The following is a 24,420-nucleotide window of genomic DNA, read 5'->3' as shown; positions in this document are numbered from 1 at the left end:
AGCCTAATGGGGTCAGAGGGCACGACTGGCTCTCCTTCAGCAGGAGTTAGGAGCCTAGGAGAAATTAGGGTACTGATCCCGGTGTTACTTGCATTCCACAGCTCTCTGCACACCTACCTGTCCAAGGGGCTGCCAAGGAGTAACCTCCATGAGCCTTGAACACGAACAGTGCCACCACTGAGCCATTGCTTGCCTAACCCAGCAACTTGGATTTTTACCTCCAAAAACAAGCAGAAGAGGTAGAGGAGGGTGGAGGCTGAACATAAAGCTGCAGTCAGTCTCTACCCACCCCCTTTTTATTTTCTCCTCTTGCCCAGGGGGAAATCCCAACGCCCACTTGGTTTGGGGAGCTCCTGCGCCAACGCCGCAGCATTCATGAACCAGTAGAAGCAAACTGTAGCGGACTCAGCTCGGGCGATGCGGGTCCCCAAGGTTAGCATGGGTAGGGGGCGGCGGGAGAGGCAAGGCACTGCCTGGGCCTCCCGCAACCATGGGGCGGGAACGTTGGAGCCCCACCCCTGCGAAGGAGGGAGGGAACTAGAGAGCGCTGCGGGTGGTGAGCGATCCGCCCAGGCGCGCCTGCTTCTGCTGCTGCTACCGCCGCTGCAGCGGGGCTAGGGCTGGAGCGGCGGGCTGGGCGCGGGCGGGAGCAGGGAGGAGGGAGGAGGCGGCGGCGCGTGTGCCAGGCAGGCGGGCGGGAGGGCGGCTGGCACAGGGCTTGTAAATAAACTGCGATGCTGTCTCGGGCTCGCCGGCCCGGGTGCCGTCGCCGCCGCCGCCTCCCGGGAGCTTCGGTGCCAGGCTCCCGCCGCCGCGCGCCCTAGTGCCACAGCGCCAGCCTCCCGTGCCCTCGCCGGGCTCCCCGCGGATCCCGGCTCCCCGCGTCCCTCGGGGTCCCGCGGCGGACCCGCTCGGGATGTGACCCCTTGACTCCCCATTAGACCTCCCCTACCCCCCGGGAGGCCCGCCTTTGCCTGCTTTTGGGGGGGGTGGGCGGGGAGGGGCGCGCGGATCATGGCATTGGAGTTCCCGGGTTTGCAGCCTCCGCCGCCGCCTCGTCCACACACCCCAAGCGCCCCTTCTTCCCAGAGCAGCAGCGGAGAAGGCGAAGCGCCCGGTGGGGGCGAGGCAGATGGGGCTCAAGGCTCGCAGGGCGGCGGGGGCGGCCGGCGGCGGCGGCGGCGAAGGGGGCGGCGGAGGCGGCGGGGCAGCTAACCCCGCCGGAGGGGACGCGGCTGTGGCTGGCGACGAGGAGCGGAAAGTCGGGCTGGCGCCAGGAGATGTGGAGCAAGTCACCTTGGCGCTAGGGGCCGGGGCCGACAAAGACGGGACCCTGCTGCTGGAGGGCGGTGGCCGCGAAGAGGGGCAGCGGAGGACCCCGCAGGGCATCGGGCTCCTGGCCAAGACCCCCCTGAGCCGCCCAGTCAAGAGGAACAACGCCAAGTACAGGCGCATCCAAACTTTGATCTACGACGCCCTGGAGAGACCGCGGGGCTGGGCGCTGCTCTACCACGCGCTCGTGTGAGTACCCAACCGCTCGAGGCGCCCCTTGGCGGTTGTGCACCTTGGGGTTCGGGGCCAGGGCTGGAGCTGAGGAAGTGTTTGTGGTTTGGCCACTCAGAAGCGCTCTCTGGCTTGAATTGGGGGTAGGCGCGGGGCACCAGCAGGGCTTTAGCCATGGTTCTCTGCTGTGTGACTGAGAGCAGCTCCTTGGACACGAGGGTTTAAATGAACCAAACGTGCTTCCCGAGCTGACTTGGAGATTTGGACTGGCGAGTGCGCGCGGATGCGCGTTTGTTGGACCTTCTGGGATGCTGACACGGAAGCTTAAAAGAATTAGATGATTTTTCTAATGAATGTAGCAGTTGAGTAGGACAAAAATGGTTCTATAAGCATCATTTCTTCTTAGGGGTGATTAGCTTGCTTCTCTTGTGATCGTCACTCAATTTAGATGACATATCCCAGAGTTGAGGACTGTAGTGTGCACACTGCCCATAGTGGTGTGTGTGTGTATGTGTGTACGTGCGTGTTTCATGAGTGTGCTGCCCTTCCTAGGGCTCAATGCTGATGTCAAAAAGAACTCGGTTTTGCTCTAACTGGGGGCTTGAACAGGCCAAAATGCATGTCTTTGTGGGTTCTGTTAGGAAAAGGAATAGAATAGGAGAGGGGAGGGATTTCCAACCTTAGTCCAAGGGGTTGAGGTTTAGCAGAGTCAGAGGTGGGGTGAGGCTATTTAAGGCTGGAACATCCCTATGGTTTCGGGGTTCAACATCCCATAGTTTAGGTTCTGCTGTCTGCGTAGCTTCAACTGTTGCCCACTTATCAGCTTGGCTGGACCACTGCATTGGGCACCTGAGAGTCCTGGTTGCAAGTTTGTCCCCAGGGACTCCTCTAGAAATAATCTCCATGCTAGCCAGGAGGGAAATGCCAGGCCACAAGGAAAATGGAACTCTAGATGTACCGATTGGGGCTGGAAAATACACCTGCATTTAAGGAGGAAGAGAGGCTCCTAGCTGAGGGATTCCCCAACCTGAATTCTGACTGTCAGAACACCTGGGATGTGGCAGGGCGCTTTTTGCTACCCTAGCTTTGGCTTAGGAGCTGTATGGCTGTCAGGGTTTAGACAGGAAATTGGCTATGACCTTGACCCTGGACCCTTCCTATTTTAGGCAGTCGGTTTCCTTCCAGTTGATCCTTGACTGACAAAGAGGGGAAGAGGTTGGGAAATGTCTTGTTTGCTAAGTACCCATCTCTCTTTTATGGTTGGAAGCGCTTTCCCTGATTTGGCCACCAGGTGGGGGCGTCCACACAGGGCCTCAGATTTGTGCAACAGGTTTCTCCCAGGTTACAAAAGCCCTGAAAAGACCGCATCCCTGGAAGCTCAGGAAGCAGCTGGAAGAAGGATGAAGCCCTTTGCCAGGGACTTGGATTCGGGTTGGCCAAGCCTTTGATCCCCGTGTATCTGCAGGTGTTGGGAAGTGTCTGACCCAAAGCTTAACCTTCGTTGTTCTTTCATGGTGAAATTAGATTAAACTTGTATTGGTCCCTTGGTCTCTAGCATCTGTGTTCAAATAGAAGTGAAATAAGTGATAGAGTATATGTAGTTTTGAAAGGCTGCACACATCTGAGTGCAGCTCCTTTGTCCTTTTGCATAAAGATGTGTTCTGTGTGTTTATGATGGCTTTGGAACCTGGGGTTCCATTGAAGCTTGCAGTTCCTTCTTTCTTCTCCTCCCACCTTTTCCAGTTGTGGGCACCTGCAGCCTTGCCTTGCCCAATTTTCAGAGACACTAGTTAAAGCCTACGTAGCTACAATGTTATTTTGTTACAGTGTTACTACTGTAAAATTACTTATCTCTGAGAAACAGGTTTTTAAGTGCCCAGCCTATAGTCTCAGATCCCAATTCTGACTCCAGGGATCTTTTCCTGGGTATCACTGGGCGCTCACTGCCCATTGGTAACACAGGATTGTTGGTAATCTGTTTTTCTAGCTTACGTAGGAAATCCTAATAGGATCTGTTCAGAACCTAATAGAATCTGATAGGAGGCACAGTGTTAGGAAAAGGTGAGGTGGGTTGGGTTGGTGCTGGGATTTGTGGCTTCTGATGTGGATTCTGATGCTTTAAAGGAAAACTCCTCTTGGGCTGCATTTGAGCTCCTATTACTCAGGCAAGCTTACTAAATGGATGCATTTTACATCCATCCTCAAGCTCAGGAGGAGCCCGGGCAAGGGAACACAGCTGAATCTTCATTGATGATTCAGGATTTTGCAAGGGCTTAAAATTCAGACATTAAAGTGTCCATTATTCTGTGCAAGCCTGTGGCTAATGGCAGAAGGGGACCAAGAAATTAAGCTGACCATAAGCTCACAGTCTAGTGTGTTCTCTTTCTTATGTAAGTTAACCAGGCCCATGAAGTGAGTATCTTTCTCCCCTCTGTCCTAAAGATAAAATACAGGAAATGTATAAATCAAGCACCTCTTCCAACTTGCTTCCTATGCCTTTCCTAGCTGTTTACCTTCACAGTGGGCCAGAACTGGTTTCACCACTCCCAGAAACCTTTTCCCAGACTCCCATCTGGCTGGACTCAAGTTACCCCTATGTCTTCCCCAGCTGTGGAATTTTGTGTACTGCTTTGAGTTGATGTGCTTGTATGTTTGCCCTAAGGAGCCAAGAGCTACTTGAGAGTGTTGGGAGGGGGGATGTATTGTTCTTTTTTAGCATCCTCAATCCCCAGGAGGCTGGAGAACCCATGGTAGCTACTAAGTAAGCATTTGCTGTGTGGATGCGTAGCAGAATTCTCTCAGGATTCTAGTTAATCAAGGCTTTGCTGTAACAGCTTAACTGTTATAACAGCGACAGCAGTAAGCAGCTGAAGTCAGCATCACAGGCTTTTAATGAGACTAGTCCTTGGGAACGTTGGGCTTTGGTAGGGGTGGACAAGGTTGGACTCTTGCTTGGCTTTAGGAAAAGCCAATTGCAGTCCTGTCTTGGGCTAACTTTGATATTTTATGAAAACATTCTGAGTCTTGAGTTTGCAAATATGACTTTGCAGGAGATAAGTAGGAATAACCTGGAAGCTAAGGATGGTGGTACAGCCCCAGTGAAGAACGGTTTCCAAGCTTATGCTAGCATTTATGAATATAATAAGTCAACGTTAGGGTCTCTGTATTCAGTTGATTTTGTCTAGGAGTCTACTTTGAAGTCATACGTACTTGACACTGTCGTTGTCCTGCGCTGTAAGTAGAGAGATGCTGGCCTCATCTTGGCATTGGTGCTGCCTTGGCACTCTGAAGGCATACTGTTGCCCTGGCCATGTCTCTGCAGCCAGCTGGGTATTGTCCCTTGCCACCTGTTAGCAAACCCAAAGGGAAGGATCTGGAGAAACACCTACTGCTGCTTTCTAAGGGAGCCTAGCTTCAGGCATCTGGCAGGCAAGGCTAGTTGCCTCGATCCATTGACTCAGCCTGGTTGGTGGCCTTAGCCTGGAGAGTTCACCTGGGGCACGGGTTGAGAAGCAAAGCAAAACAAAATAAACAAATAAAAAACTACCTGCACATGTAATTATTGGCATTTGACAAGTATTTTCTCTTTTGTGTCTCCTCTTAATCATGTTTCATCTACGGTGTGAACATGCCACCATTCTCAGAATCAGATTCTGTGCTATGATGGCAGAAATGCGATGCAAAGGGCACAGCAGCTTGGTGCACTTGTTTGCTTGTTTCAAGGATGCTTAAACCGAACCCGCCACACATGCCAGGTCTTGTGCCTGTTGGTGGAGATGAGTGGCAGGATTTCGTCTTTGGAGACAGAGGCTCAAAATGCCATAGTTTGGGCAGTTTCTACAGAAAGGAACATGATTCTCAGAATTCTAGAGGCTGGGGTTTCTAGACCCCCATGGTGACAGTTTCCTAGCCAGGTGAAGATTTTGTCTTTGCTTCCAAGATGATGTCTTGAAGCTATGGAGAAACACCATGCCCTCACTGGCAACAACTGAAGGACCAAACACACGAAGTTTCTCTTTAAGGGTATGTATGTCTCTTACTGACAAGGCGGCGGTGTAGGGGGAACTTTTATGACATCATTTCTAGAGGTTCCCACCTCTTAATACCATCATATGGACCATGAAGTTTTAACACCAGACCTGCAGGGCATAACATCACAAATCTGTAGCCTTGTGGAATGGGACTTCTCATTCAGTCACAGAAGGGTTTTGAAGATTTTGCAATGTTTTCTTCAGAGAACAAATTGCCTGATGAGCCAAGAACACAGTTGATTCTAGATGTAATTTGTGGATAATGAATAATTCCTTATGCAGCTAATTTACAGAGCACCCCATGCATAAGCTCTGCTGGTGACTTCCTCTTGCAAGACCTCAGGACTGGTGACTTTTCTTTTCCTTTTTTCTCTTCCTGTATCAAGAGGCAAATTAAATCATCCGAAATCCGTAAGAGTACAGCCATATTTTAAGGTAGCTAACTTGGCGTTTAATACCAGCACATCGTCATTTCGTTTTTGTAGTTTGCAATATCACCATCTGCTCAGGGTCAGGGTAACCCACTTATTGGTTTAGTTACCAAGACGCTAAGAACAGGTACTCATCACAGATGCTCCAGATCTGGGTTTTTGGAGCCAGAGTTGTGCCCGAGGAGCTGACAAGCCGAGAGCTTCTTTGTCAACTTGTCACTGGGATTTAAGCTCATTTCTTTATGTTGTCTTCTTGGACATGTGGGGTGAAATCTTACATAACAAAACTTAGCATCCTGAGCTCTGTCCTAATGGGAAGCCACAGATCCAATCATGCATCTCTGTCCCTTTTCCTCAAACCCCAGTCTCCAGTTTGCTCTTAATTTCATCCTACATGGATCAGTTACAGGGGCTTTTCCTCTCGATGATGCCAGTTAAATTAGCTGTCTAGTCAAACAAGTAAACAACAGAGCTGACTTCCCTCCATGGACTCTAAGAAGTAAGATGAAGCAAACATTTTCTTCCCAGAGTTGCTTTGGGTCCGTGTTTTGTCATAGCAGCAGACATGCAAACTAGAACACAGCTTTCTCTGCTGTCTCTTTCCAAGGCAGTCACCCTTGGAGGGCTCTTACTAAAGCCTTCTTCCTCTGGCTTTGCCGCGGTCTTGTGAGAAAACGTCAAATTCCACCCGAAGTGCCGCTCTCTATGGTGAGGTCTTCCGTTTTACCACAGAAGGACTATTTGCTCTTTCAAGAGCAAGAAGGGTCAGTGCTCAGGGCTGTGCTTTGTTTTTCGTTCTTGTGTTGTTTTATGAATGAGTAAGTAAGGCAGCTGCTGGCCGAGTGACTGGATGCGTGTACGTGGCTCCAGGTGACCCCTTGTTGAAGAAGACCGCTCTTCCTGTTGACAGCCTATGACTGATACCCTCCTCTCTCTTTCCTCTAACCCAGCACTCTACAAGAGTCCTTTAAAATAGTCTGTGGTCCCACTGAGATGCCCTGTTGAGGCATTTGAAACTATCATAGTAATGACAACTTGGATCCTACTTAAGTCATCCATGGGTTGATGCTATCCGTCTGTTCCCTTCAAGGACCCTTGACTTATTGGCATTAGGGACAGCTGATAACACATCTGTGGTCATTTCTCGGCCCTGAGTACATACCCTAGATGATTTTCTTAAGGTGTGCCTAGAAGCCTAGGGGACTGGGCTGGCCGTCAGGAAACTCTCAGCTCGAGTATCCTAATGATTTACTCTGTAGTCTCCAGGAAGTCTCATTTTTCTATTTATAGCCTCAGTTTCCCCTTTGGAAAATAGACAAAGTAGCCGCTGTTTTCTTGGTTGCAGATGGGGTCGAAGGGGGCAGCGGTGATGGCTCTCTGTCTCATGCTGATGTGGGCACTGGGTTGTTCCCAGAAACCCACCGAAGGAGGACAACTTAGTGATTACTGGAGCCCAGCCGACCTCTCTTATTCTCTCCGTTGTGAATTCCTTTTAGACGGTTTCTTTCCAGTTCCTTTCCTCCCTGAAATTATGATAGGCCAGGCATACTGTGCCTGTCTTTATGAATAGTGTCTCTGGGCTTGAGAGATAAAACGAGACATTTCTTTCCTTTCTCCACCCTCCAAGAATCACCCTTTTCTTCTCAGAGCTCACGGTGTCCCTGTGGGGAAGGTGTGATTTAGGAAGCCAATCCAAGGACAAATGGAGAAAGGAACATGACGGTTTGATTATGAAGTGTCCCCGATAGGCTCATGAATCGAAGGCTGGGTCCCCAGCAAGTGATACTATTTTGGGAGGTGGTGGAAGCTTTCAGTTGGGGTTCTACTGAAGAAAGTAGGTCACCAAGGGTGGGACTTTCAACTATTGTCTCTCCATCTCCTCTTGTCTTTTTTCTTCCTGACTTGACACCAGTTCCTCAGTCTTAATATCAGGATGCTCTATCTCACCCTCGGGCCCAAAGTCACAGATGGCTGTGGCCTCAAACCTCTTAAATCACAAGTCACATCATTCCATCTTCTGAACTGTCTCAGGGATCTGTCACATGCTTGAAGTCTGACAGATTCAATGAGTAAAACTGGGGGAAGGGTGAAATCAGGGAGGAAGGCGGAAGCAGAGGAAAGGTGTATGCCAACAAGTCCATTACCCTGGGCTCAGTCTCTTGCTGACTTGGGTAGGCTGTGTGCATCTGCCCAGGACAGCCCTTGAACTCCACCCAGCTTAGGGCTGAGATAAGGCGAAATCGCTTGGTCAGAAATGCTCGGCAGATGTCCGTGGTGTTTTCTACAGACGCCGTGTCTGGCGGGTGTTAGAAGGGACATGATAGGCCGCTCTGGGCTTGGCTCCTAAAGGAAGATTGTTGTCTTGGGACTCCTCCTTCACAGAGAGGATTGATTTCTCCATGGTTCTTGAGTCAAGGAAGCTTGGAGACTCGAGGGCCATGGTTGTTCTGTGGTGCTTTTTTCCTTTATTAATGTTTCATTTAGCATCATCATTCAGGAGGGGGGAAAAGGGTCAGAATTAAAAGTAGCTTTAAATATGTGGATTTTCTGCCAGGTGTCTCAGGGTAGCCAACGCTCTTCCCGAAGGCCAAGACAAATCGTTTTCAAAAGCACCATGAAGCCTGGCCCCTGACTGGCTTCCCTGGGGTAAGAAGTCATCCCCCTGGTTGGGATCTGTGATGTTCATACATGGCTACTTTTCATCAGATGAAGCAGAAGAGACGTTTGAACAAATGCGGACAGCTCTGGTTCTGAATGGCCTTGTGATATTTTCAGAGAATGAAACGTCTTATTAATTTATAACACAGAATACATTAGTGGCTCAGATTGTGGATGCGCATTCTTTTTTGAGAAGATAACAGGATCCTCGGTATGAATTGAGAGACTGGCACTTCTCTCCTTTGCCTAAACGCTGGCAGTGATGTAACTAAAGTCCCCTTCATAGTTCAGGGCTGCTAAAGGAAACATTGAATTTCTTCTTGAATTCTTTTTTATTTTTTAAAGTAATTTTATTAAATTATAGAAGTTTCCATTTCCGCCCCTCCTCCCAACACCCTCCCACTCCCCCCACTCCCTCTCCTCCTCCCTCTTCATCCCTAAGGGCAGTCAGGGTTTCCTGCCCTGTGGGAAGTTCAAGTTCCTCCCCGCTCTCTCCAGGTCCAGGAAGGTGAGTATCCAAACAGACTGGATCCCAAAAATTCAGTATATGCAGAAGAAACAAGTCCCAGTGTCATTGTCAATGGCTGTTCAGAAAGACTCCTGTCCCACCACATTCAGAGAATCCGGCCACATTCAGAGAATCTGGTTGGATCACGTCCTCGTTCAGTCCCAGTCCAAATGGCCTTGGTAAGCTCTCATTAGATCCGTCTCCTTGTATCAGTGGGTGATAGCATCCTCGCAGTCCTTATTTCCTTTTTTATTTTCTTCATCCTTCTGCTCCTCATTTGGACCTTGGGGAGCTCAGTCCGGTGCTCCAATGTGGGTCTCTGTCTGTATCGCCATCCATCGCCAGATGAAGGATCTATGGTGATAAGCAAAATATTCATCAGTATGGTTATGGGCCCAGGCCGGTTCAGGCACCCTCTCCTCTGTCCAGAGAACAATCTGGGGATCTCTCCTTGGACCTGGGATCCCATATATAATCAAGTCTCCTGTAAACCCTAGTATGACTCCCTTAGTTGAAATATATTCTTCCCTGATCCCATATTCATCCTTCCTCCCTCCCCCCCATCCCGGTCCACCGAGCTTTCCCCATTCCTCCCCTACTCCCTTCTCTCTAACCGTCTCCCCTTCCAACAACCCTCCCACCCCCCCCCCCATGCACCCGAGGTTACCTGGGACTCTTGTCTATTTCCTACCTCCTGGCAGATAGCTAAATAATCTTCATCAGGTTCATCTTCTTATTTAGCTTCTCTAGGATCACGAATAATAGGCTCAAAGACCTTTAACTATGGTTAGAATCCACTTATGAGTGAATACATACCGTGTTCCTTTTTTTGATCTGGCTTACCTCACTCAGTAAAGCGTTTTCTATTTCCATCCATTTGCATACAAAATTCAAGATGTCATTGTTTTTTACCGCTGAGTAAAACTCTAATGTGTATATGTTCCACACCTTTTTTAACCATTCTTCTATTGAGGGGCACCTAGGCTGCTTCCAGGTTCTGGCTATTACAAATAGTGCTGCTATGAACATAGTTGAACAAATGCTTTTGTAGTATGTTAGGGAATCTCTAGGGTATATTCCCAAGAGTGGAATTGCTGGGTCCTGAGGGAGGTTGACTCCCAGTTTCCTGAGAAACCGCCACACTGATTTCCACAGTGGCTGCACAAGTTTGCATTCCCACCAACAATGGATGAGTGTTCCCCTCATTCCACATCCTCTCCAGCATAGGCTATCAGTGGTGTTTTTGAGTTTGGCTATTCTGACAGGTATAAGATGATATCTCAAAGTTGTTTTGATTTGCATTTCCCTGATCGCTAAGGAGGTTGAGCATGACCTTAAGTGCCTTTTGGCCGTTCGAAGTTCATCTGTTGTGAATTCTCTGTTCAGATCAGTACCCCATTTTTAAATTGGGTTAATTAGGGTTTTAGTGTCTAGTTTCTTGAGTTCTTTGTATATTTTGGAGATCAGACCTTTGTCTGATGAGGGGTTTGTGAAGATCTTCTCCCAGTCGGAAGGTAGCCTTTTTGTCTTACTGACAGTGTCCTTTGCTTTACAGAAGCTTCTCAGTTTCAGTAGGTCCCATTTATTCATTGTTTCTCTTATTGTCTGCACTCTTGGGGTTCTGCTTAGGAAGTGGTGTCCTGTGCCTATATCTTGTAGACTACTTCCCACTTTCTCTTCTATCTGGTTCAAAGTGGTCGGATTAATGTTGATGTCTTTAATCCATTTGGACCTGAGTTTTGTGCATGGTGATAGATATGGATCTATGGTATCAAGAACACTTTCTTTGGCTGGGAAGGAAATTGATGGGAAAATCATAAACCTTTGAATTTGCTCCTCAGACTTGGAGCTAGGCTCTCTGGCCCCTCAGTGTTGATTGCAGGCTTTGTTGATAACCATTAGCCGACTGTGACCATCTTCATATTTCCAAACAAAGTCTGGGTTTGCCTCGTGAAAGTTAAAAATGGCATTAAGGGAGGTGGAGTTTTATACCTAGAGCCCTGTGAAATCTGGGTTGAACTATTTGAAAAGACAGATGTGCGGTTTGGGCTGTTTATATCCCGCATGGTAGAAACCTTTCATCTACCCGCTCTCGGAGTCCAGTGCAGTCCACAGCACACCACGTCCCCAGTCTCGCTGCGTACACAGACATGATGTCAGTCTTGACGGCTGTGTGGAGCCAGCTTCAGAGCTGACTTGGCATACTTAAACATTGGATTTGAATTCTAGCTCTGTGCTGGTTTAGCCTAGTACCCCTGAATAAACCACTAGCCAGCCAAAAGCAGATTTCCTTACACTATGGGCTCACGCAGTTCAAAGCCTTGGGTGGACTTAGTAGGTTAAGTGGTCAATGAATGGCCATTATTTTCCTATTCTTGCCAGAATCTGCTCAGGTAGTCATAATTTTGGTGAATAAAAGCACCGGTGAAGTCAAAATTCAACTTTATTGTACTTTAAGGGTTACTTTCAGTGTTGGACACATTTCTGTTAGACTACACAGATTTGGATTTTCTTCCACCAAGGCAATTTACGTCGAGAAGGAAAGAAAGGTTTGCAAGGATTCTACTATTGGTTCTTGTTTCCTAAGGAATCAGAGGTGCTTGAAAAAAAACACTTGTCCTAACCAGACCATCTTCATGTGGTTAAGGACTACTGAGTTAATTGCATTTTTATTTATTTATTTCATGAGTGTGTGTGTGTGTGTGTGTGTGTGTGTGTGTGTGCACGTGCGAGCGCATGTGTAGACAACAGTGTATATGGAGGTCAGGGGCAACTTGCAAGGGTCAGTTCTGTCTTTACACTGTTTGAGTCCTGATGCTTGAACTCAAGCCATTGGACTTGGCTGAAGGAGTATTGCTCATTGAGCCTTCTCCCTGGATACTGGGGCTGGGTTAATACAGCTGGATTAACTGAAGAAGCAGAAGAGGTGTCTACAAGGTTCTAGCTTCACTTGAGTGATTAATTGGCGACTTTCCCTGAATGAATGGCAGTGGTTTTTATTTCATTAGAAATGTGTATTGGGAGCTGAGGAGAGGGCTCAGTGGTTATAGTTACTTTCAGTGTCAACATGAGAGATCAAATTAGGATCCCCAGAACCCTTGCCAATCCAGATGTGGTAACATGTATGTAATTCTGAGATGGGAGGAGACAAGAGATTCCCAGAAGCCTTCTGGCCAGCTTGCCTGAAATACACAGGGGTAAACAGAAGACTCTCAAACAAGGTGGAAGTTGAGGACCAACACTTACACACACACACACACACACACACACACACACACACACACATACTGTGACATGTGTGTACACACACATATCCTTTTTATTGAAATACAAACAGATTTTTCTTTGAGTTAAAAAAGGAAATAAAACAATTTTGTTTTGTTTTGTTTTTGTAGAATACTTGTTTGCTTTTTTGCTTTGACTGCCAGGATTGTAGGTCAGTCTTGACTCCACTGGAGTAAGGACCTTGTAGACCTTACTTCTAGTAGCCTTCTTTCTCTAGACACTTTTCTCCTTTGTTTGCAGGGACTGCTCTTCCTATTCCAAATGCTTTTTGGTGCTTGCCCTGTCTCCCTTTGCATTCACCGTGGTGTTTTATGTATTTTCCCTATGCGCGTTAGTTCTCTGCACGAACAGGCCGTTCCAGACCAACACAGAGCCTGGCACATAATAGGAACTTAGTTAATACTAAATAATATCTTCCAAATTACAGCAATTCTACACAGTTCTTGTGTCTTCTCCAGATACTAAAACTGTGTGAGTTGAGCTAGGTACGCCTATTCATACATGATGTATGTGTAGGCATGGGTGGGTGGGTGTGTGGAGGAGGTGAAAAAGAGGGAAGGAGAGAAAAAATTTCAATTTCCAGGTAATAACCATAATAGGACTCCCCTCCCCACCCCATTGCCTTTAAAAATTAATCTGCTCTACCCTGGTTGCTAGGTAAGCCATTTAAAACACTGACATTTGATCCCTACAATGGCATTATTAGACATTTAGGAATGGCCCCTGTTTTACCACGGAGGACAGTAAGAGCCAGAAAAATTGTCAGTCTTTCTCAGGATTTGGCCTCAGACATTTTGAATGCAGGGACAATCCTGGGCTCAGAGGTTCTGAGCTCCCATCCTGTCCCCTCTCCCAGCTCCTGTTCTCTTTCACTCACTGCCTGCTGACTTTGGCAGCTGTTTTATAGTTGAAACATAACGCTGTAGGTGTCATCAGCCAAATGGGCAGTCCAGTGGATCTTAGTGCATCGCCAAGGTCAATACTAGTTAAGACAAAAGTATCATGATGCTGTTAGAGTCAACCATTATAGCTTTCTACTGTGCTCATTAGCAAAGGAGTCATTGTGGAAGTTAATGGGGGGTAGACACTGTGGAGAGAATTAGAAGGCAAGATACTAGTAGGAGGAGTATTTCCAAAACACATATATGATTGTTGAAGTCTCAAACAAGCCAGGGTTGGTGAAATTCAAAAGCAACAAATTTTGTTGGAAGAAATAAATGAAAAACAGATCTGATGTTGACTTAAATGAACAAAAACAACAAGGACAAACCCCAAACCCTTAAAAAGTCTGCAATAGAAAACAGCTATTAAAAACAGACAAAACACCTAAACCAGACACCTTACTATAGGTAATACACAGGTGGCAGACATACATATGAAATGATGCCCAATGTGATTTCATTGGGAGATTGAAAATTAAAGCAATAGTGAGAGGTTATGATAAGTGTGGCTAAAAGCCATAATGACAAATGCAAGTGTTGACAAAGATGTGGAGCAATGGAACTACTAAGTTCATTCTGGTGGGAATAAAAAACGGATACACACCATGGAAGAGAGTTTCCTCCAGAGCAGAAGGTAAGCTCACCACAGTAGTTACTATCCTGGGTGTTTGCTCATTTGAAATTTTGTATCCAAACCAAATCCTTCCTGAAAACTTTTATAGAGGTGTTATTCATAATTAACAGAAATGTTGTATCCAGGATTTCCTTTAACCAGCACCATGAACTGTTATACAGAGAAGGAAATAAATGAACTGTGAAGTCACGGATGAACCTTGGATGCATTGCATAATGTTAAGTGACAAAGACTAATCTGGAAAGGTGACATGCTATGTGATTTCAATCATCTGACACTTTTGATAAGCCAAAGCTATGGCTTTGATAAAAGATTAGTGATTGACAAGAGTTAGAAGGGAAGGGATGAGGTTGAATGAATGAATGAATGAATGAAGTACAGATGATTCTTCTGGTGGTGAAGCGATTATATGCAGTATTGCATTGCTGGGCATGTGACTTCTTGCCTTTGGGTAGAACTGCCATCCACAAAGAGTAGCAATTAAGTGAAAGATTGGAATGGTGGAGCTGGGCTCACTGTCACACTCTTGAAGAGAAGTCTCGAGTATCTGTGCTGCAAGGATTAGAATTGAAGCTATGCATAACAAGCTTATAAACTTGTTTTAAGTTTAGTATTAGTGTGGATGGCCATGTATGAATGTTTTAAGTACATGTGTGCACATGAGTTAGGTACATTTCCTTGTGCTTTGAAAAAGCCTGACTGATTAAACTCTTGGAAACAGTATTTGGAGTACCTAGGTCTTGAAGTCTAATACCGTTGTGCAAGAGAAGGCAATGGATTCTATTTCTATAAAGAAAGGTCTGGCTATAAGGCGTGCACAGGACATATGCAAGCCTGGCCTCAGGCATCCTGCCTAGCCAGAGAGTGAAAAACTGCTCTTTAAAAATCCCACGCTGTTGATCATGTGACAGAGGACTCTGTAGCCGAATTAAAAAGAGCTCCCGTGATCAAACGCCAGAACAATCTGAGAAGCCAAGGGAGGTGATAGTGGAGTCTGACCCCAGGATAAAATAAGTATCTATGAATCCATACGAACATGAGAGCCTGGCCGCAGGATAAAAATCAATGTCCATAGGTGTGTGCTGTCATAATTAAGCGATCAAATGGATGGACTGGGGAAGAGAAACAGGGCTTCTCAGAGGAATTCTGTTTGTTTCTGTGGGTTCTTTGTCCCGGGAGAAGTATAATGCAGATGGCATATGGCGTCTTCCTTCCAAACAGTAGATACAGAAAGGAGGGTATTAAAAGATGAAGTGGAGCCCTGGCATGGTGCTGCACGCCTTTAATCCCAGCACTCGGGAGGCAGAGGCAGGTGGATCTCTGAGAGTTTGAGGATAGCCTAGTCTGTAAAGTGAGTTTCAGGACATCCAAGGTAGTGACACAGAGAAACTCTGTTTTGAAAACAAAATTTAAAAAAAGTGAAGAGGAGAAGCTTAACCCCCAGCCAAATGATTCAGCATAGCCTCCCCTGTAGCCAATCATGTTACATCACATCAAGTCACCCTCGACGTGAGGGAATAACAAAGACAGTATGCTCAGAGTTCTCTTCCTAAATCCTGCACCCTAGTTTAACCTCCGTAAGTGGGTATAAAACCCCTAAGAGACACATTCCACCCATGATCACAAAGCAGTCATGGTTACCTAAGCAAGGAAAGATAGAGACAATCATAGCGAGCCTTGAGTTGCTTCCAGGAATGAGACAATTGAATGTTATGTTTTTGATGTGATAGGGAGAGAAAAAATAGACAGTAATGGAGAAAAAAACATAGTCATTTGAGTAAAATATGAATGTTAGTTAATAATTACTCATGAATTTTAATATCTATCAATTATAACAATATGGCTTGTTAACATAAGATGCCAGTAATAAAGGTAGCTGAGTGCAGGTTACGTGGGCGTTCTCTAATTTTCTGTTTATAATACAGGCTTTCTCCTTTAGGCCAGATCCAACATCTGGAAGCTGGCCCCGTCTCTTATAACTGTCTTTACTGTGGCCTGTGTCAGCCCCTGGGGTCTTAAGTAGTAGCTGGTTCCTCCATGTTCTTTGTCTCACACCACTGTATTCAACTAAAACACATGGTGTAAAACTTCCCACCAATGCTAAAAAAAAAAAAAACTATAAGAAAGTAAGGTCTTTCCTTGTTCTTGGGCTTGGTCTGAAGACTCCTCAAGAAAACTACTTGGAAGAGTGCCCTGAAGCTACTCTGAAGAAGGTGTCCTCTAGCCTCTTCTTGCCATCCCTTTTCGTGACAACTGTCTCTCCTATCTCTCTCTTTCCTAGTCTCCTTTATAATGAAGCTCCTCTCTGGGTCTTAACAGTATGGTTCGTTTGGAGGGTGAAGATTCAGAACAATGGCATATGTGGGAAGCTGAAGGTTGACCATATGTAGGAGTTTTGCAGTTTTTATAAATTGTGTTTTGAACTATAAATAATTTGGGTCAGGGAAAACCTCCCATAGACATCGCCATTTAAAGAGTTGAAAGAGAAGGATGGGAGATGGCTTTGTTGACCAAATGAGAACCTGAGTGCAGTCGCCAGAACACATGTGGACAAATGCTGGGCTGGGCTGAGGAGCTGGCTCATTGGATAAAGTGCTCACTTTGCAAACATGAGGACCAGAGCTCTGGTCCCCAGAACCCATGTTAAAGCCATGTGGGAGTGGCAGACTGTATGTAATCCCATACTGTGGGAGGCAGAGTCATGGAGAAGCCAGGCTAGATAAAAGGCTGAGCTCTGGGTTAGTGAGAGAACCTTCCTCCACGTATAAGTTGGATAATGATTGAGGAAGACATAGGATATCAACCTTGGGTTACACATGCACATGCATACATGAGAAATTGCATTTCCATACGCATGTAAACATAGCATGAACATAGGTATGCACACTCATACATACATTCCCATACATGTGAACATGAATATACACACCGCCTGTACTAGTCACTGCTCAGTTTCTGTGAGGAGACACCATGACCAAGGCAATTTTTATAAAACACAGCATTTAACTGGGCTTCCATACAGCTTCAGAAGTTTAATTTACGATCATGCTAGGAAACATAGCAGCAGGTAGAAAGAGAGAGACAGACTGGCAAGAACTTTTGAAACTTCAAAGCCCACTCTCAGTGACATACTTCCTCCAAGAAAATCACATGCATTCCAACAAGGCCACACCTCTTAATCCTTCTCAAATAGTGCCACTCCTTGGTGACTAAGCATCCAAATATATGAACCTTAGGGGGGCATTCTTGTTCAAACCACCACCCTAATGCATATGCAAAGAAAAGAAGAAAAGCACAAAGCTGGATGGGGTAGTGTATATTTGTAATTCTAGTACTGGGGAGACAGAGACAAGAGACTCCTTTGGGATTGCTCGTCTATTTTGAGTGTTCCAGGCCAGAGAGATAACCTCCAAAGTTTTAGTCCACCCACACACACATACACAAATGCATGCATACCCGTGAACCTCCACACCCAGGAACATAACAGACAGACAGACAGACAGACAGACAGACAGACAGACACACACACACACACACACACACAAAGTTGAAGGAAGGACATGCATATACAACACAGACCACAAGCACAAGTACGCATGCGTACATGAAGTGCATGTTTAAACACACCTCAATTGCTGGTATTTGGAACAGCAATTAATGTCACTGCATTAATGAAACAAATAAAGCTGGGTACTTTGCTGCTGCCACCTAGAAAAGGGAGAAGAGCATCCCGAAATGCTGCTGCCATTACTGGCACATGGACAGGACTCATCTCCTCTTAGGGTGTTCTCTGCTTCTGGAGCTAGTGCCCTTTTGTTTGGTGGGGGGTGGTAGCAAGGATGAGGTTACAACATGACGGGTATTTCAGAAAAGAAGGCTTACTGTGGAAGCTGGGTGGGGATGGAGATGAAAAGGCAGTAGAAAGACAGGGGGAGGCTTGTGTCTAGCTGTGTGACCACGGAGGAGTTGTTTCAGTTCTCTGAATTTTAGTTTCATGATCAGTATGATGGGAAAATCTGTATTACACAAACATAGGGTGACTGTGGAGATGGTGCCAGTTAATAAAAGAAGAATGTGTGCCCCAGTTTCCCCTACTCAGTAATATAAGGAATCGTGAAGGACCCAGGATTCAAGCAGAGATCAGAGAGCATCTTCTGGGCAGAAGCCTAGCCTCCCCCTTTCCATATTGTGCTTTGTAAATTGTAGTAAGATATATAAATAATATGTCACTTAGCCGTTTCTATGTCTGCAGTTCATTGATGCTGTGATGGTTAAAAGTGGCTATCAATTTGACAAGATCTAGAATGTCTGTGATCTGGGCATGTCTGCATGTCTGTGAAGGGCTATCTTGGCTGGGTTAGCTGGGGTGGGAAGATTCACCTTACCTGTGGGCAGTACCATCCTGTAGCCTATAGCTTCAGAATAAAAAGGAGAAAGCAAGATGAGCCCTGGCATCCTCTCTCTGCATCCTGACTGTGCGTGCCATGTGATCAGCAGACTCAAGCTCCTACCCATCAGAATGGGTTCTACCTTTGAACTGAGGACCAGAATAACTCCTTCCTTCCTAAGTTGGTGCATTTTTATCCCAGCAACAGAAAAAGTCAGACAGATCCCAAGGGTACATTGCCCTGGAGCTCTTACCACCATCTACATATGGGAACCCTGCAATCTTAATTCGGCAGAAACCAAATTCCGCGCATTAAACAGTGACCCTGATTGTCACCTCATCTCAGTTTCTAGTCTCCACCATTCTATTTTTTTTTGTCTCTTTGCTTTTAAATGCTGCAGTCACTACATGCATGTCAGTCACCTTTCATTATTGATGGTCTCAAATACCTAGCAAAATGTGACTTAAGGAAGGAAGGTTTACATTGGGTTGAGATTTGACGGTATAGCCATTCTCTTGGGGAAGGCATGGTGTCAAAAGCATAAGAAGTCAAGGAGCAGAGGCCAGACAGGAAGTTAGGTGGGCTAAGGAGCCTGTCAGGGTGATTCACTTCCTTCATCTCTGCCCCACCTCGAGGCACACTCTTGGCTGAGGACCAAGTGTTCAAGCACATGAGTCTGTGGAGGACATTTCACATGGAGGGCATCACAGCGCATGAGTGCTGTTACATGGTGTTAAATGCCTTTGTGACCTGCTTAACATAGTGCTGTCCAATTAATTCAATGTTTCTGTGGTGCACATCAAAATGCCCCTTTTAATGCCTGTGCAACAATCCACATTCCTCCATTACCAGAGTGGCCTCCGTGAGTTGTATTGCTGTGAACACGGGTGCACAAACCACACTGGTGTTGTTAGCCACACCCAGGCCTTTTCTTGAGACGTTCTGGCTTCTTAAGCTGTTGCATTTGCCGTTCCATGTAGACAGTGGGCAGAAAGAAGGGCTGGGTGGGGTAGCGGGAGACGCTTGCTGGCTGAGGACTTGCTATTTACTGGACAGCTCCTGCCGTCGTCTGTAGTGAGTCACATTGGGCAGGTTTTTCCTTCCCCAGGGTCTGTACTGTTCCATCTGCAAAGTGGAGATCTCTTGCTCCCTGTGTATAGGGTGCTCCCAGGGTAAAATGAGTTCACTGTAGAGAACCTGTAGGAGCAATGACCCACAGCACACCCTATAACATGGGAACTTCTATTAAACACGACCCTTCAGACTCCTTCTATGGAATTTAATCTCACTGCAGCCAGTCAGCTATGGACGTCTCTATACAGAAATATGGGAAGGCTGGATGATTTGTCTGGGGGCACAAAGATGGCAAACTGTGGAGCTGGGACAGAGCCCTGATGGACCCAAGGACAGATGCCACTCCTTACCCCCATCCTCTTCTGGTCCTTCATGAACATATCAACCAGATCCTGTTCCTTCACTGGCCCTCAGTGGCTAGGCAGTCTGGCCATGAGGTCCCCACTGAAGAAACCCTATAGACTCCTCCCACTGGCCTTACACCACCCTACACAAGTTTTAAACAAAACCCCAGCTCTAAGCATGGTGCTGGAAGCCGCTCTTGGAAGCTCAGTGCCTGGCTTCTGTAAGCGTCTTATAGTTCTGCTCAGGAGCCAGCCTGGCATCTTGAGAAAGAGCTGCTGCTAACCTTGAGTTGCTAGATGGGTTCCAAGGCTAACAGACAGAGCCAAAGGCTTCCAGTGTGGGACTAATCAGACTCATCCTGGAAAGTATTGCTGCCGTAGAAAGGATGAGTGGGAAAGAGCCAGAGCCAGAACAGAGCTAGGACAGAGCCAGGACAGAGCCAGGTGCTGCAGGAGAGGAGGGAGGCTATGGGTACTGGGCACCTGTAACAGTAGAAGGGAACATCTGAAGCCAGTGGGCACACCACAGCCCAGCCAGCTGTCCCCCTGACTCTTCCTGTCTCTGGGGTCTGAGTTGCTCTGATGTCCCCTTTACACACATGGGGACATACAATTTCTCATATAGTTTCAGAGGTCAATGGCTCTTTTTTTTTTTTTTTTTTAGTTCTTCTTCAAGCCTGGTAACTTCTCCCAATCACATCCGGTGAAAGCTTATGTCAGTCCTTACCGGCCTGTTTACTGCCGTCTTGGTGTAAAAATGTCAGCCAACTTGAGCGCTTAACAACTTCCACACACAACAACCTAGCTAGATGCTGCCGGCAGAAAGGGTGATCTTGAGGACTGGGTGGAGAAGTGGCATACCAGGGAACCCCACCTCAGGCTGTCAGATGACCCCTCACCCTTCCCACCAGTGACATGGTTTTCTGTTGGGATTGTTCTCTTGTACTTGGCTCCATGTGGAGCCAAGATCACTTTCTGGCTGTACTAAAGAGATGGGCACTGTTTGTAATCAATCTTGAGCCTGCCTTCCTCAGGCAGGTGTGTTTTATAAGAATGCCTTTTTATAGACTAGATAGAAGAGGGAAGGGGCCGAGGAAGATGTGTGTGTGTGTGTGTGTGTGTGTGTGTGTGTGTGTGTGTGTGTGGTCATTGCACAAGGCAACGCCAAGATTTAGAGACTGTTCCTGAAATTCTAGCCTTGTTCCTGGGCTGCTAAAACCCACCACGTCTCTGCAGGCGCTCCACTGTGCATTTCATTATTCCCACAGTGTCGGTAAGGAAAACGCTCAGACAGGCCAACTTTTACCCCGAACCACCCAGCCAGAATAGCAGACCCTACAGCCCGTGCTTCCCTTAACCCCTCTCTGCTCTGCAGCTTGTAGGTGCCTTCAGGGCGGGGTCTGACATTTGTGCTCAAGATGATTCCCCTCCTGCTCACAGTGAAAGCCAAGCTGGATGATGGAAGTGATTCAGCAAGAAGTAAGACTAGAGGGGAAAGAGCTGTGTAAAAACATTTGCAAGTGGATTAAAACGCGAGTCCACCAGCCCATGCCAGCAGACTGGGAAGTTTGGGGGATATTTTTAGACCATGAAATCCAAATGGCACAGAATGTGGGCTGGGAAGATAGAAATGCAAAGAATAGCTTGCTAGCTGTGACCAGAGGCTGGCTTTCAGGACTGTCTTCCTGGCTGTAAAATGCAGTCTCTCCCAAGTGTGCACATGGATCTCTCCTCTCCTCTCCCCTCCTCCCTTTCTTTTCTCTTTCCTCCCCTGCTTCCTTTTCCATTTCTTCATTTGCCCTCCCTGCTTAGTCTTCCCTTTCCTCTTCCGCTCACCCCTCCTCCTCCTGTATTTTCTCCCTTCACACTGCAGTACAGCTCTTTGATTTGGGAAATGCCTAGAGCCCTGTACGAGGTTGGATATAGAGTCCTCCTGGCATTTCAGAGGCTGCTGACACAAGCCCAGTCCAAATAACTAAACCACCCCAGGGAGATTGTTGGTTCATGGACCCCAAAGGAGCTCAAGAGCAGGATGGAGTGACAGGCAGGCATGGCTTTGCCTGGCAATCAGGGATACCAAGAATCAGGGCTGGAGGAGAGCCTGGGTATCAGCTGGTGGCTCTTTGTTTCCCTGTAGGGTCCCTGTATGGTGGTAGCCGTGGTCACCTGCAGCATCTGAGTTTCTCCCGCATCCCTTGTGAGAGACACACCTTCTCTCTTTGCTTCTGAGGTGGAGACTCACTGATTTAACCAGGGTGGGGTGCCTTCCTTCCACAGCTGTGTCCCAAAGGTGGGGTCATGAGGAGGCATGCCAGGTGCTGCAGAGCAATACAGAGCAGTTCTCAGGCAAAGGGTGGGAGGCTTGTCATTCACAGAAAAGAGCTTGCACCAAGCATGGCTGTCACAGTGACTCCACCTGCACCAGCTCTTCCGTTCCCCTTGTCATCCTCGAAGGGTGCAGGTACCTGGCAAACAAAGAGAATTTAAAGCTGGGAAAGTGCACGTTGACAGGTCATAGTGAGTCCTTCTTGGGTACTGCAAGTATTTTGGGCCCCCCTACCTGCATTACTTCCCATTTTACAGCTTCAAACAAACAAATAAAAATATGTAACATTTTTCAGAGTAACACATGCCCGTCATCCAAGCCCCAACATAACGCCGATTTAAAGTAAAAATCCACAGCCCTTTCTCCCAGTATCATTCAGATTCCCTCCCAAGAAGGAACTGCTTTTCTCACCGTTTCCCTGACTCATGTCTCTGTGTTGTTATCTCTTGATGAGTCAACTTTAGGCATTTTCAATGATTTTCTGTTCTTTCTTGTCTCTTTGTGGTCTGTCTTCTCTTTTCTCTCTGTACTAACTCACCCATGATGCACCCTTCATGTGGCACCTCTTCTTTTTTCCTATTTTTCTTTCTGCTTCTCCTGTGCATCCTGTCGGCATGTTCTTAGTCTGCTCTCCCAGTGATATCTCCCTGCCTCTGGTCCAAGGACCTTGGTCATCTTTTTATTGTCCCTCTTTCTCTGCGTGTGTCCAGCAGAAGTCAGCTCTTCAGGAAGTTGTCCACCTTGTATTTTTTTTAAAACACAGGTGTTTTCACTGGCTTGAAGATCATTGAGTAGACCAGCAAGCCACAGAGATTCCACCTCACCAGCGAGCCTGCATAGTTATTATGGTGCCGACTTTTCCTACATGGGATGGGTTCTTATGACTAAACTCAGATCCTCATGTTTGTCAACAAGTGCTTTTACCCACTGAGTCGTCTTGATGGTTCAACAAGTATCTTTTTCTTTTTTTCCTTTCTGATGATTCTGGATGCCCTCTTGGCTGTTTGGATTATAGTTACCTAAAGTCACAACTGTTATTGAACAACTGTTATTGAACATCTTTTTTTTTTTACATGTGTTGCTTATGAGACCTTTAGCTCACCCTGTGACATACAGTTTTGGATCCTTTTTTGATGTTATCAGATGTGAGCATTGAAAGAATTCAGAGGACTCAGAGATCTACAGTGAGGAACAGGTACCCGAATGTGAGCTTGGTCACAGCCCAGATTCATGTGATTCTTCTTCTCTCCCTCTGTGCTCAGAGGGCCTTGAAGAGTGTTTTTGAACTCTGTCATAGAAGAGGGAAAGGCTAATGGGACCCTACCTCTCTCTGAGGATTTATAGAAATTAATGGTTAACCTAGAGACATTTTTTTCAGTGATAAGGCTGTTGGTAAAGTGTCCAAGGCCCTGCAAGAAAAACCTCATCCACGCTTTTGTAAAGAACCCTTTCCATTTTAAAGAACAAAGAACCCAAGCCCAGAGAGGAGAGGAGAGAGGGACTACCTGAGGACACTCAGCTTGCTCACGGAAGAAGAGGCTCAAGTCCAAGTCCAGCACCCCCCCATTCAACACCTTTGTGCTATTTCCAAACAAGGTGTCTCACATTATGTGAATGAGCGGCATCATGGAATTTGCCAACTTAGTTTTGCAAGTACTCCCCAGATTAGTGGTGAATTGGGCGCTAAACTTGCTGGATACAGAGTGAAACTGACTGGGCACGCATACAAACCTGAAAGTGGAGGGAGGCCTACTCTGGCAGAGGAAGGGGATTAGCAAAAGTAGGAGGGGACCAAGAGAATGTAGTGGAGTATGTGGATACGATAGCAGTAAATTATGTACATGTATGTGAGTGTCATGTTGAAATTCAATATTACACATAATACATGCTAAGGAAACATCGAAACACAAAAAGGCCAGTAAAGTATTTACCAACTTAAAAAAAAATTATGTTTGTTGATTACGATTAAACAAAGAAACCACACAAGTCAGAATGAAAAGTATCGGATATTTTCTGTGTTTTGTTCCTAGGGTGGTGTATACTTCCCCCCAACTCCAGCATACGTTCATACTCCACTCACATGGCGTTCAACTCATGGCCCACTACACCTCTTCTGCAGCCTCCTATTCACGGGCTTCTGCATCACAAACCACCGGCAGTTTCATCCTCACGGTGTCAGGATAATTTATGGGCTTTCAGATAGAGAACTCCTGTATTCTTGATACCGCACATACATCGCTTTCCCTTGCAAAATAGCTTTCGGAGTTGCAGTAAATCCTCGGGAAATTACCCGGAGT

General features: G+C 46.6%; 1 protein-coding gene across 1 annotated transcript in view; it reads left to right on the top strand.

The window, feature by feature from the left end:
• Positions 1-734: 734 nt before the first annotated feature.
• The window catches only part of Kcnq3 (potassium voltage-gated channel subfamily Q member 3), a 300,325-nt gene continuing 276,639 nt past the window's right edge, over positions 735-24,420 (top strand). The window contains exon 1 of the mRNA XM_048457080.3: positions 735-1,521. Coding sequence (XP_048313037.3) covers positions 1,133-1,521 — 389 coding nt within the window. The 5' untranslated portion in view covers positions 735-1,132. The remainder of the gene's footprint in view (positions 1,522-24,420) is intronic.

Source organism: Myodes glareolus, chromosome 19 (assembly GCF_982192425.1).
Source record: "Myodes glareolus chromosome 19, mMyoGla1.1, whole genome shotgun sequence".
In the NCBI taxonomy this organism is placed as follows: domain Eukaryota; kingdom Metazoa; phylum Chordata; class Mammalia; order Rodentia; family Cricetidae; genus Myodes; species Myodes glareolus.
Note: the sequence above shows the minus strand (reverse complement) of the source record. Positions and strands in the feature narration are given on the sequence as shown.